The following is a 15,044-nucleotide window of genomic DNA, read 5'->3' on the forward strand; positions in this document are numbered from 1 at the left end:
CGCCCTGCTTTGAGTAGAGGGTTTTTCCTGATTACCTAAATTATGCTACAGTAATTTTATTGCAGCTCCTTCTACAATCAGATAGGCATAGGATGAGCAGTGCTGATAATTTAAACCCCAGTCAGTCCAAGCACTAACTGTACAAGCTGATGAAGGCTGGTTTCTCTGACTTTCTGTGAAATGAAATCCATGTTTTCTTTAAGAGGGATGAAAACTTGGTGATGTGCCAGGTCATCACATCACTCTGCCAACATGTGCTCCAGGTTGTTTTCTGATTAAAATAATCTTTCACAAAAATAAAAAATAAAAAAATGGTGTGGTTTTGGTTGTTGCTGGTTTTAAGTAACAGCATTGTTCCTATATGGTTTCACTCAGACTAAAATCACACGTGAACAACAGATGACATGCTATTGAGAGGCCTTCACGTGCCATATTCTGAAACTAAGGCTTATTTTTATTTGTATAAATAATCCAAGTAGCATTGATAGAATTGCCAAACTGATCAAGTCCTCCAAAATGATAGCTTGAATGTAAGGATAGCTTGACTGGGGTTATTTTGATTTCACTTCTGAGGCTCTATTGTGCAGCTAGGTTTCCCCGCAGGCACTTTTCCATGATACAAGGATGATACTCATTATGAAAATAAGGTCTAGAAATTGAAACATTTTAAAATGAATGGTGGGACTCTCTTGTAAATCCTGCTGCTGGCATTTTATGTAAATGTTCATGGTATTTTGGTATATGATAAACTCATAAGATTTGGCAAGCTTAAAATAGAGACATCCCAGTCTGTCTGTATGACACTTCTGCTTTATTAATATTTCTGGCAGCAAAGCTGGTTCATGAACTGCTCATATTGCTTGTTCCTGTCCCTGCTTACTCGGAGCAGCAGTCCCAGCTCCCTCTACCATCATTAATTCATCTGCTTGTGATGTTGTGCTCTAGGCCAGACTGGTACATTTGAATCACATGCCTAGGCCTGCAGTCTTTCATAGTCTTGGGGGGGACTGGGGCATGAGGGAGAGCAGGTGTAAGAGACTTGATTTCTTAAACAGACATCTTTTGCTGATCTAAAGTGTAATACAACAGCATGCTAACAACGAGGAACTGCTGGTAGTTGTACGTTCTCCTACAGGTCACAGCACACTCATAATTCCTCTGGCCATTTTCTAGGCTTTAACTCTTTATCTTCATGTCATATGAAAATTGGAAGACAACATGATTAATCTGAATAGCAAGTTACTGTGACTCAGTCTGTCACTTAACACAATTGTTGTTTTTTTTTTCCAAAATATACATAGGCAGAGTAAAAGATAACAGCATACAGAAAAAACAAAAGCAGGGACATATTTTCCTCCTCCTAACAATTAAGCCATTGGGAAAACTTCACTACCTTTTTCAATGTCTCAGGTTTTTTCTGTTTTAAAAACAGCATAACAAGTTGCAGTGAAGCCTTCTTAACTGAAAATATCTTTGTGATAGCTTTTGTTATATTTTATATTCAGCTGTTGTTCCTTATAAACTTTCTTCAAGTAAATTATTAGATTTCTCTCTCTCTTTTTTTTTTAAATGCATAGATTTAATAAAGAGACCCTCTAAAAGAACAAAATACAATTTTTGCAACACTATAAATTGATAGTAAGCCTCATGACTGCAGGGTTAATTTGCTGTTAAAGCTACTTATGTAGCAGTCCTATCCTGAGCAGGAAGGAAGTACCTAATTAATAAGGAAATGCACTTTCACATTCTTTCCCACCTAAATAGCTCTTTTTCAGTCACATTAAATACTGGCCTTCAGAGAGAGACAAGACATTAACTAATACTTTAACTTCAGGCATGTAAATTAATAGTGGCGTAAACGCTGAGTACGTGTTCAGCCCTCAATGCTGAATTCCCTGGGGGCATTCAGCCTCTTCTCAGATCAGGCCAAGCAAGAACTGCCATCTCATTCGCTGATAAGAAAGCACAAGACTTTGCAAAGTGGGTCATATACATTTGTCAAGCAGTAGGATGCTTTGCTGCTCATCAAATGATACTAAATTAATAGCAGTGGCCATAAAAATTACCATTTCCAGCACATAACTGTTATTTAATTATGTCTTTTCCTCTTTAAAGAGCACAGCATTTTCATCTCAGCTTTGTTGGAACTCATGTTTTGGAGGCACAGTAATTCTCATTATGGTGTATGTCCTGCATATTGTGTCATTCTGACAGTGTTCTCTCTTAAAATACTAACAGGTAAAGGTATTAGAGAAACACATCAACTTTTCTGAATATTTACCTGCTAAACAACCAAAAATTGTCCTTGTATTGTTATTTCTAAAAAGAGATCTGGTTTATTTAGTATATGAAGGGACATTATGAAATTTCTGTTTCAGCTCTATATTCAGAAGAGAAACAGTTATATAAGAAACAGAATAAAATAATCTTTGTAGCTGTTTTTTTTAATACTGTGTATGTACACCAAATAAATAGGATGAAATCACTGCACTGCTAGTATATTCAAGGCCAGGAGACAGAATGTGTAAACAAGCACATGCACACACAAACTTACTAATCTAAAAAGCCAAACCAAACCAGAAATAAAATTAATTGCCACTACAGATATTTAACAGTCTCATTACAGATAATTTGCCTATAATTTCTCTGCATCTATTTCTCTGTAGCCACTCTTGTTTATTCCTTGTTTTCTTTCAATCAGTGTTTTTACAAAAGAAAAATGTTCTTATTAAGGCAATAGAAAAACAACATGCAATCCACATTAGCAAGAAAATGAGACCATGACAAAGATATTTCTAGCTAAAATTGTAGCACAAGTGTGATTCTCACACCATGGGCTGATAATTGTCTTTGTGAAGCTGAAGTAAAAGACTCCAGGTTACAGTAGACAAAACTGTTCCTTTAATGCTACTGCCTTATGACCCAATTTTTAGTCTCAGCTACATTACTGCAGCTTCTTTGAAAATGATATGCTTGGAGCAATTATTTCTTAAACTGAATGCAAAAGTTAGAAGGAAGTTGAAGTCAGGAGGAGATGGTGCCAAATACACTCTATTGTGAACACATTATTCCTGTATTTTCTCATGGAGAGATAAACAAGAAGGAAAATCATGTATTTTCTAGCATCTTAAATCCACATAATAGAGCTGTGTAGTCATATTTGCAAGTCCCAACAGTTGATAAATACACAAGTCACATGCTTAAAAAAACTTCATTGAAAAGAGTTTGGGTTTTTTGTTTTGTTTTTTTTGTTGGTTTTTTTTTTAATCTTGGTGTTGCCTCTTTTGATTTTTGAGCACTGTCTCCCTACAATGGTATAATTACCTCCTACTGCAGTAGATCTTCTGAACAGATCCATCAGAGATTGTAAAAATGCTGCTACACACCTTGAAATTTCTCCCCAAATCCTGATACTGCCACAACGGAAATTTGCTTTCCTGGCGACCCCCAGCACCAACATGGCCCCTCAGCCCTCCCCACCCCGTTCGGCCCTCATGGGGTGCTCACCTCAGCTCCGCCAGCAGCCCTGGAGGTCACAGCCACAGCAGTGCGATCCCTGAGAAGTAGCTTCCAGCAATTTCCATGGACTGCCCGCCTCTCCAGCTGGGTTGGGGTGGCTGCTGCCGCTCAGTGAGCGGCTGAAGAGGCATTTGGCGTTTCACAGGGTCGGCCTTCACGGTGAGGAAGGAAAAGCAGCCACCTCCACTGAGGAGGTGGGACAGGGCAATGCCGGCACCTGCAGAGCAAGGAGGTGTCCAGAGCCTGCGAGACACCCCCAGAAAAGGGCCCTTGCCAGAGAGATATCCAAGCGAGGCAGAGTTTGGGGACTCTCGAGGTGGCGGCAGTTCTCCTACTGAAGGAGGCAGGGAGGCTCGAGGTGCCATTTCTGACAGGAGGACACCTGCAGCATTTGCCTGAGTCACTGCCCTTCCACTCCCACCCTCTCTGTCTCCCCACAGGCCCCGCCGAGCCGGAGGGCCGGCCACAGCTGCCTTCCCTTCAGCCTGTGGAAAAATCACTTGAGCAGCTTCACCTGAGCGCCCTGTCGGCCGAGACTGCCCTTCACCCCTCCAGTTGTTGCACTCTGGGCCTGGTTCAGAGCTGCTTTTCCAGCTGAGTACAGTTGTGGGTGTAGGAGAGCGGGTGGTGACAAGGTCTCCACGTGCCCTCTGTTGCTGAGCAATTGACTCTTGGGCTTCCCTGCAGCATGCATGAGGAGCAAGCCAGTACCACAGCTGCAGGGAGCGGCATGACCGAGCCTTTGTCAGCATTTAGCAGCTTCAGTACCTGGCGCTCAGTTATCAGCAGACGTACCAGCACGTGAGAGCTTTCCAGCTCAAAGGGAAAGGGCGCAAGCACAATGAAATTGTGCTCTTACATTTACTGCAGTGCTAAAGGGCTTAGTTGCTGTAGACCTACGTGCATCCCACATAACAGAGGCAAGTTTCACCATCTCTTTGCCTATACCTTTCCGTTCCATAAATGAGGGCAAAATATTTCCCTGGCAAGGATGCAGTGAACGTTAGTTTGCTAATATTTGTTGCAGCTCTCAAGCTGAACATAGATACTCAGTCAAATACCCTTCCACGCTGGCTGTTTCATGTTTTTCCTTTACATAGTAACGGTGTTTTAGGAACAGGTTCTCTTCTGCAAGAGATTTCACACTCTTGTGACTCCTTTGACTTCGGTACGTGTTTTTGAGTCAGCAGTGTAGTGTATCAGAAGGGAAGTATATGACTTGTTCTGCTGTATAGAATGTCTTTGCAAAAAAAAAAAAAATTGCAAAATAGGCAGTCTCATCAATTTCCTCCCATTTTCTTGGTTGCTATAGTTTGAGAAAAGGCAGATATATATTCTTTTCTAATTCTAGATATTTTTCCCTCACAAAGGTGGGCCTGGCTCTGGCAAAGGTAGCCAATGCAAACAGTTAGCCAAGAAATATGGATTTACTTACCTGTCTGCTGGTGACCTTCTACAAAATGAGTTATCATCATTATCAGAGAGAAGTAAATTGATCAAAGACATCATGGAATGTGGTGAACCTGTGCCTGGCGTAAGCAACAGTTTTATTTGGGGTCCTAAGAGTTAAACAAAGGCAGTGGTAGGTAGATTGTCTAAAAGGGTGGAAATAAGAGACTAGAGCTGATGATTCCCACTTAAGTAAAATTAATCTGCAACTTGAGGGAGAAGTTTCCTCGTTGCCAGATCTGTGGAACTTCTTTTCCCTTTCTATGCCAGTATTTCTTTACATTTCAGGCTCATATAGGCAACAAATAAGTCATGAAATACAGTGAGACAGATGCTGCACTATGCAATGCAAAATGTAAGATTAAGTACAGGAAACAGAAACTTTATGTCCATTTTATAGCTTCACATTTCAGATTCAGAGCTAGTCTTCCTGGCAGCTATTCTAATTTACAATACCTGCAGCAGTTCCCTGCAGAGCTGGCTGACATCCCAGAGTAGCTGGACTGCAGTTCAGTGGAGACTGTGAAGACGGAGTGTGTTATTCTCAGCTGGACTTGACTTTTACGTGGCAGGTCTGCAGCCCCAGCTCTTGGTGGGTCTTCAGCAAGTGCAGCTAGATCATGGGATGTGTTTGTTAATGAAAGATACCAGGAAGTGCTGCTCAGGGGAAACTAAAAGCTGTGCTGAGGCTTGATTTTGATTGCTTTGCTCTTCAGTGTGTTTGGTCAGATGGGTTCTTTTATCACTTTCCATGTAATATATCAGTGACATCGCAAAATGCAATCAGATTGGGAAATGCTGCAGCAGTACTCCAAAGTTTCACGGGTATCAACATTAATTTTGAAACTATGAAATATTCCCAGCTATCTAGAGAACACTTTGGGAACTCTTGGATGGGTTGGAACACTAGATTTGTGTAGCATAGCTGATCCTGAGAGAAGAAAAAGTAGGGTGTCCTGCTACCTGCAGGACAAGAAAAACACCTGCATTCACAGGACCTGCTTTTAGCAAAACAAGGCAGTTCTCAAGGGCGTAGGACTAAAGTCAGTGTAACAAACAAAAGTATCAATCTTTCTTATTTTTTAACCAACTCCTTTTCTTTCCAATGCAGGGTATTGTTCTAGAGCTACTGAAGGAAGCCATGGTTTCCAAGTTAGGGGACACAAAAGGATTCCTGATCAATGGGTATCCCCGGGAGCTGAAAGAAGCAGAAGAGTTTGAGAGCAAGGTGACCATATAATCGTAATGCTGTTAGAACTCCTATTAAGATACAACTGTACTTCTGATGCCACTTGGGTCCCCATCTTTAGCTGATTGCAACAGGGATGTGTAAACAGCCAATCCAACAGCATTGTGCTGCTGGTCACTGAAACTTTGGGACCCCATCAATATAGCAACTCCAGCTTTTGCCCTCACCTATACAGACTCTGTAACACCAGGAGAAGTAAAGGCTGATTTTACCCAAATTTAATATAAACCAGGAACAATTCACATTTAGTGGAAAGCACCATTTTTAGAATCAGTTTCCTAATTCTAGTGGATGGCTGCTATACTTCTTACGAAAATCTCACAAGCATTATTTGATGTAGGTTCATAAAAGCCTGTATCTTCACAGTTAATATCGCTTACCATTGAGCCAACTCTGCTAAAGCTTGCTGCCACTTTGAAACAGCAAAACACAGATTTAATTTTTGTGATGAGTAACAGGTGGCATAGCCATAAAAAGAGTGTTTTGCAAGTGACTGTTGGCAGTTCAGAGAGTTATCGATTTCCTCAGTATGCGCTAAGACCTACTGAGAAGTCTCAGCTGTACATTCCTCAATCTGCAGAAAATACTCTATATAAGCCCTATGAATGAATTTGCCAGGGTTTAGGAGAAAAGAAGTGGTGAACTAGGGGAAACAGTTTATGTTCTATAATATTACACTCCACAAATGTCCTACACAAGTTTGAAAGGTAATAAAACTTTAATGAATCATCTGTTTTCTCCCTGAACCTTTAGCTGCTTTATTTAGTTGATTACCAAAAGAGCCCAGCAAGATTTAGGCATCAGAAGCTGAACAAAATAATGGGTGGTAGGATTTGCTATAGAAGCCATTCACAGAAATGTTGATCTATTAGTACTGTCCTGGTTTCAGCTGGGATGTAGTTAACTGTCTTCCTAGTAGCTGGTACAGTGCTATGTTTTGAGTTCAGTATGTGAAGAATGTTGATAACACTGATGTTTTCAGTTGTTGCTCAGTAGTGTTTAGACTAGAGTCAAGGATTTTTCAGCTTCTCATGCCCAGCCAGGGCACCTGACCCAAACTGGCCAACAGTGTATTCCATACCATGGGACGTCCCATCTAGTTTAGGAACTGGGAAGTGGGGGGAAAGGGATTCGCCGCTCGGGGACTGGCTGGGTGTCGGTTGACGGGTGATGAGCAATTGCCCTGCACATCATTTGTACATTTCAATCCTTTTATTACTACTGTTGTCATTTCATTAGTGTTATCATTATCATTATTAGTTTCTTCTTTTCTGTTCTATTAAATTGTTCTTATCTCAACCCAGGAGTTTTACTTCTTTTCCTGATTTTCTCCCCCATCCCACTGGATGGGGGGGGAGTGAGTGAGCGGCTGCGTGGTGCTTAGTTGCTGGCTGGGGTTGAACCATGACAAGTACCCTTACTAAAATGCCACAGACTATTAAAAAGACATTGGAGATTTCTTTCATTTTGTGTAGAAGGAGGAACTATTTCAGCAGCACTGCTTTTCTGGCAGGCTTATGTGTCATGTCCTGTGAACACTGGTGTATGCTATAAAGTAGAACTTAGAGATTGGAGTATCCTGGACTGAGGCATTGCCAGGCAAACAAGTCTTGATGCATCCAGTGCAAAAGGAGAGACCCTTTCAGTTCCCACAGACACTGTAGCAGCAAACGATCCTGTAGCCTGAGCTGCCTTTCACATTTGGAGTAAAATACAAGGACCCCAAGTGATAATTTTGAATGTGCTAAGTCATCCCTGTTGTATCCATATATATCCACTTGAGTTTTCACAGGGTGAACTTGGCTGGCTGTAAGCTGCTTAGTAAGTCTGTGAAGTTTTTTTAAATGAGTCATTATTGAGATAATGCTTTGCAGTTCTTTCTAAAGGGCGATGAGAACTTCTTCCTACATTACAATTGAATGAAAAGAGGTGGACATCAGGCTTTATGAATTAATGGCAGCAAAGTGCAAATGAGTAATGCTATGTATATACATGATGTGTAAAAAGCATTATAATTTTTAACAAACAGCTGTTTTCATTAGAAGACATTGGCAATAGTACTTATACTTAAAGGCTTGACAGGCCTAAATAGAATTAGCTATGTAGAAACAGGTTATTCTCCAGCCAGTTTTGCCCAATTCCTTTCTATGATATAACTGTACTTTCACCTAGCCATAATTCTAGAGAAGCACATGTCTGTGATCCCTCCTTGGTCTTTCTGCTAGGTGAGAAATAGAAGACAATATTAAAATTCCACATCACAAGGTGGAAGATACTCAGTAAGACAGAGTGAAGACCCAATACATTAGACTTGTTTGGCTTCCTGCAGATGTCCCCACAGCATGCATTATTTAAGCTAAATTATGTCGGGAAAAAAGTAATTAAAAAAAAACCCAGTAGTAAAAATTGCTGTTATATCTGATAGGGGCATTACTTTTACTTTTTGTAATTTTTAACTCAGAAGAATGACATTTCTGTAATGTTTTGAATTCCAGAGAATAGCAACATTGGAACTTGTAAGAGAACCATATAGATTTTTCAAAAGCAAATCAGACCCAGTCTATCAAAAAAGATGCTATTATCTGATCCTACCAGTCAGTAGACTCCTTCTTATCCTTATTGTAAGGTGAGGATATGACTATAACTGATGAAAGCCATGAGTCCTCATTTATTCTATTATAATTTAGAACAGACTATGGAATTCCTCATGTGGAGCTGTGAGGAAATAACTTCTCACCATCTTAGTCCAATTATACAAAAAAGACATTTGTTTAAATCATTGATTAAGCCCACATCTTAATTTTAACTTCTCAAACAGTGCAAGCCTCTTGAACTGTTAAAACTGCCTTGTTGGCTTTTTTAATCCCCAAACCCAATACTGCTGCTGCTAATAGCATTCATGTTTTCTGAGCCGTGTGGAAAAAATGGATGGATAAGAGCCTGTCATTGAACTGTCTGACATAATCCCTTGGCTTCAGCTGTCTCTTAGAAAGTCATCAAGGTAGTATAAAGGTCAACATAATCCAGACATCCTCAGTCAAATGCAGAGGGCCTAACATGAAATATTTACCTTTAGAATATTTCTTCCTTTAAGGGCTGTCAACAAAGGTAGCAATGGCAATTTCCATATATCAGTCATTTAGACTTTCTTTGCTGTAGCCATGATAAAAGCATGAATTTCTAACGGTCATGAATTTCTAATGGTCACTAGTGTGAAGAACAGTCCTCTTTTCTCAAGACTTCTCACTCTTTCCTAAGAGGTGTTCTCCAAATCCCTGCTAGAAAGGGAAGGAATGAGAAAAAGCCTGAGAGCATCTCTGAAGGATTTAATACATAACTGCATGGAAAAATTATCACATTACTTTGATCCTGTAACACCTTTATTTTACTTGATAGAGTGTAGTTTATCTCTTTAGACTCAGCCCAACAGTTGCTGCTCAGACAAAACCTTGTGTCAGAGAGAGCTGTGCCTGAGCGGGGTGCATGACAGAGTGTATTGCAAGGTTTATGCTAAATGACACACATATTTTTCAGCATCTTAGGGAAAGAACGATGGAGATTTTTGTTTAGAACTTTTGGCTCTCTCCTAAAATATTATAAAGAACATTTTGCTCTTTCTTGCCAGTTCTTTTTCACCCATAAATTACTGCAATATCTATGATCAAATGTAGATAGAGACAATTATTTACTATCTTTGCCAAGGCCTGGAAATAAAAATAAATAAATCTGTATTTATTTTCTTTATAGAAAAGGGCAGACTCTCCCTTATGACTAGTTTGGCACTAGCCAAAAAGCACTAAATGGTGGGCTTCTCACAAAATTTGGAAATTACTCACCAATTTGAAAATGCAAAGAAATAATATCACATCGTTCCTTGATGCCATGGATAGTAATGATGTAGAGTTACACAGTGAATATTGACATAAAATAGTGTGTGACATAAAGCAATTCACAGGATGTATTCCTGTGAATATGTCCAGTAACAAGCATTTGATGGTGTCCCTGAGCCTGTCTGTTGCTACTCATTTCTGTTTCAAGTGGGCACACTTTAATTTGGACATTTCCTTCTATTGCCTCTCGAAATTCTAAGCTATAGTTTACCACTTCCTGAACGAAAATATACTTTTCACAGATTGAACAAAGCAAATGCTAGAAGAACAACTGTGTCAAGAATTCCATAGGTCCAGTGCTGCTTGCATCAAGCTTTTATCAAACAGTTACAAATAATGAACAAACTGACGATCTTCAGTCCAAGTAGCCAGAATTTTTCAGATTATCTCTCCTTTTCTCTGTATGTGTAGAGCCCAGTCAAGCACAGCCTTGGTCCTGAATACTGGGATCTCTAAGTGCTGCTATAATAAGAAGTGGTTTTTTTTAATAAGCATAATTTCTGCATAGACAAATATGAAAGTAATTTGCTAATAAATTCCTTGATGACTCTTCTGGTAGCATTTCTTTTCAAAATTATCCAAACAAAATCAGTTCTACCAGCCCAGTGGTTTGAATACTTATTGTTTTTTCTTTGTCTCTAGTTTGGGGAGCCAAAACTTGTTTTCTGCCTAGACTGCTCTGCAGAAACCATGAACAGTCGCCTTCTGATGAGAAATCAGAGCAGTCAGCACTCTGATAACGTCGAAACCATCAAGGAAGCAATCGAAAGCTATTTCCAAGCATCAAAACCTGTGATTGCATACTATGAAAGGAAGACACAGTTATGCAAGGTAAATTGCTTGACCCTTTTAATTAAATATTGCTTTTTACTTTCATTATATGAGCAATATTCAGAAAATACTGACACGACAGCATTTATGAACTGTATTAGTTTCTGCACTTCCCAGTTTGTTCTCACCTTACGCTTCCCTGGTTTGTTTGCAACTTCTACAAACCTCTGAGTTCCACAGTACAATTTGAAAGAATAAAACCACAGATTTATCCCGAGTCTGAGAACATATCCTGAATCACTACCTCATCTGTATAGAATCTCTTATTAAACATTAATGCTTGAAAGCTTTTTTTAAGTATTAGGATTTATTTCTCTATAAGGGCTTTCAGAACTAGGATGAAAGATTATGTTAATCCAAAGCCCTTTAGTTAAATTTACAAAACTGACAGTGTATATCCTGAAATAAAACAGACCTGCACACAAGAAAGATCTTCCTGCTGGAATAAATTACATAGTTGTATTAATTTCAGTGAATTACCTCAGTTTACATGTACTCAGGATGTGATATTTAAAGCATTCTTTTTATTCTCTAATCAATACTTTACAGAGAAGCAAGAAAAATTCCATCAGTGCAATTAAGTGATGTATATGCTGGCACAGCACATCTGTAAACTCATTTACATGGGATATTTATATTTCTTTTTATATATTTCTCTGCTCTGTTATGGCAAACTGTTCTTCATGTTCAGCTACAGAAAGATCTAGTTCTACTGATCCTCCTTGTCCTTAAAGGGATAGAATCCAATAATAGTTTCTGGAAATATTATGGGAGCTTTTTTCTAGAAGCTGTAGCAAACACGCAAATCACATATCCCAAACCTTTCTCCTCTGCAGAGTTCCCAAAAGAGAAACACGCACTTAATTTATGCAGCCATATCCCGACCTGAGAACAGAGTAAATGACATAGTCCTGAGAAAAATGATACTCAAAGGGAGAGTCCTGATTTGTGTCCTTTGCTAACCCCACAATAAGTGCACAGAAGGCAAACTCCAGAGTGACAGAAAAAAAATCCCCAATTACTTTTCTTTTTTAAGCTTAAGAATTATTATCTGGTTTTATTTGTATTTTCTTTGATGAGCTACCATTGCAAAGACGCATCTAATTAGGAATTCAGTACAATATGCACTACACCAACTCAGTGCAATGCAAAGGAAAATGGAGCTCTCTGTATCTCTAAGATTTTATTCCAGTGAGCTGTGCCTACCACAGTGTTTCCCTTTTTGAAGCATCAGGGAATTGACAGCCTGTAAGAGAATGAAACTACACTAAATACTTTCACACAGATTTTGCATTCATGGTCTGCCTTATTTCACTTGATGTAGACTCTCCTTGCCCTTCCTTAATACTTCCGCTGCAAGTTTCTTCTCCAACTCCTATGCAATCTGTGCAATGGCAAAACATGCAGTCTTTTCTTGAAAGCTTATAGCTCATTAGTTCCTTAAGGGACTTGCCTCGTCCCTTATGTGCTTTGTACACTTTTATCATTAGTTTTTGGGGGAGTTGACGTTGTGTGTTTGCATGTTAGAAAATATTCGTGCATTGCTTGAACAGTGCTTACACTGTTTTTCTTACAATGTCTGTACGTGGTACTTGCTTCTGATGAATGTAGGTGTTCAATGTACTTCCATCTTCTGGGTGGACCTATTGGGTCTGAAAGCTCTGTAAAATCAGCTATATAAACATTATGATGTAAAAAGTCTTTTTAAGGTTGAAAAACGTGTTCTATTTTTATTGAACACAGGTACTCTGTATTGAAATGTCTGCCTCATCCACTTTTTACTAAACTGATGAAATACACATCTGCTATCAAAGATGTGATTCCATTATGGATTTAAGTAAAGTAGGGACATTACCCCCAACCCTTATGATGTTCAGTTATTTATCAGCATTTAGAGAACACTGCTGAAATACTCAGCAGAGGTAGGCTTTTAAAATTAATCCTCCCAAGGCTATCCTTGTCACCCTCAGCCAGCCTGGGATACAAGCCTGCAGCCCTGGTGCCTGTACAGCAAGAAGCAGAAGCAAATGTAGTTTTCATACAAGAGGCATGTTAATGTTTTATTGTTCATGGGTGAGAGAAGGGATTTTTTTAACCAAGTGTTGTTGAACAGTTGTGGGTATCTATTTTAAAGTTTACTTTGCACCTACAGTGAAAGTGGAAAAGTAGGTCTGAGCACTTTTTTGCACAGGCCAATTGACTGCAATAGCTATTCTGATCCAAATATTCCCTATCAGTTCTGCAGTGGACAGTGCTCGGATAAAAAAAAATAAAAAATTCAGTTTTTGAAATACATTAAATACTGTGAAACAAAGTAATTTTTCTGGAAGCAATGCTTGTTTAGGAAATTTTTCTGGGCAATTTTCCTGGATAAGTGAACTCAAAAGAGTTTAATCATACAGTCTGACTTGGTCAATGACTCAACTCAAACATAGAGCCTAGCATAGTGGCATCCTTCCAGCGCCCAGTCATGCTTTGGGCAGGAGGTTGGACTAGATGACCCACTGACATTCTTTCCAACCTGTATTATTATTGTGTAAATGCACATCTTACAACCCTATACGTTATTTGTCTCAACAATTTAAAGAATAAAGACAAAGAAAAGACAGTTAAGTCTTGGTCAACAGCTGTTTTGAAACAAAGAGAACTAGATAAAATGTGTAACCGTTAGCTATGTGGGAAATTAAGAAAGAACAGACATTTAGGTTTACAGTTTTTAAACTTAGTGGTGGATATGTTTAAGCTACATGTGTTGAAGAAAGCAGAGAGTGAAGGGGAAGTTTGTAATGCCCAGGACACGGGGTTAGTTTCTTATTTATAGCAACATATTTTACAGACTGCTAAGCATTGACATTAGCAGCCACTCTGATGTTCTCTGAATGAAGAAAGGGAATTCAGGTGGAAAGCAGAAAAACTGCCTCAGTAATACTTCTGACTGCAATTTTTTTTTTGTGCGGGCTAGGCTAAAATAGTCCTTGTTTTTTGTTATTTGTTATACATACACAGAAGACTGAAACTTTACCTAGAGGCAGTCTAACATGTTTAATATTTTTCTTCCTGATTTTAATTATAACACCACATGTTTTCAGCTTTGGGAATTCATTCATTCCTAAGTGGTTTTTATTACTCTGCAACATTGACCAGCGCTGGTTGCAATGCAGCCATTAAGATGATGCTGCCTCTATAATTCTGCTCACTGAAAGAACTGTGTATATGTTTCCTAATCTGTTTCAAGCAAAGCCACCGAAGTTAATTTAGAAGTGTTGATTTAAAGACCCCTTAAAAGAAATTATCTCATCTACATTCATGGTTTTTTTTTAAATAATGCATGGATCTTCATGTAACTACAGACCAGAGGCTTGTGCACTCTTTCTCAGGCAAAGCTGGTGGGATCCAATAGCTTCAGGGAAGTGATGTCTTACCTGAAGGTGCTGTATGCAGATCCAGATCAGTCTGTGATCCCAGGATAAGCGATGGCCAAAGCATCTGAAGAGAAGCTATTTGAGAGGGAAAGAGAAGAAGGGTCTAAAAGAATCTTTAGTTGCTGCCTTCTGCAAAGTTATTCCTGCCCAGGCTTGTTTTTTTCACCAGAAGCAGCTGTTCAGTGGAAAGCCCATGTGAGCTTTATGTCCCTTGGGATTCCAGCCATGTGCTTTCTTAAGAATTCAGAGGAGTGGATTTTGAGATTTTAAGAGGAATAGTAGAGTCTAAATCTGACCTAACTGCCATGAAGATTCAGCATTAACCTTTTCTAGCCAGCTTACCTCAATGTATGACTAAGCACCTCTAATAATTGTAGATGAAATAGTGTTTAATTGTGTAAGTGATCTTGTCTTGTAGGGCTTAACTGTAGCACCCAGTCCCTGCTTTGCCACAGAAAAGAAAATCAGAATTGTTAAATAGACCTGTTTAACAAGAAATTAGGGTTGGCATATCGGTATTATTTGATTTCTCCATTTTAAGTGTATTTAGGACTGGGCAAGGTTTTCCACAGAGTGGGAACAGCACATGGCAATGGTGGTACATGTTTGTCAAGGTTTAACCCCAGCTGGTAACTAAGCACCACACAGCCACTCACTCACTCCCCCCCTACAGTGGGATGGGGG

General features: G+C 39.3%; 1 protein-coding gene across 1 annotated transcript in view; it reads left to right on the forward strand.

Annotated features, from left to right (window-relative positions):
- The window catches only part of AK5 (adenylate kinase 5), a 95,846-nt gene that overhangs the window by 74,275 nt on the left and 6,527 nt on the right, over nucleotides 1-15,044 (forward strand). Inside the window, exons 10-12 of the mRNA XM_010582532.1 lie at nucleotides 4,890-5,053; nucleotides 6,080-6,196; nucleotides 10,750-10,938. Coding sequence (XP_010580834.1) covers nucleotides 4,890-5,053; nucleotides 6,080-6,196; nucleotides 10,750-10,938 — 470 coding nt within the window. The remainder of the gene's footprint in view (nucleotides 1-4,889; nucleotides 5,054-6,079; nucleotides 6,197-10,749; nucleotides 10,939-15,044) is intronic.

The sequence above is a fragment of the Haliaeetus leucocephalus genome, unplaced genomic scaffold (assembly GCF_000737465.1).
Source record: "Haliaeetus leucocephalus isolate CR32 unplaced genomic scaffold, Haliaeetus_leucocephalus-4.0 Scaffold848, whole genome shotgun sequence".
In the NCBI taxonomy this organism is placed as follows: domain Eukaryota; kingdom Metazoa; phylum Chordata; class Aves; order Accipitriformes; family Accipitridae; genus Haliaeetus; species Haliaeetus leucocephalus.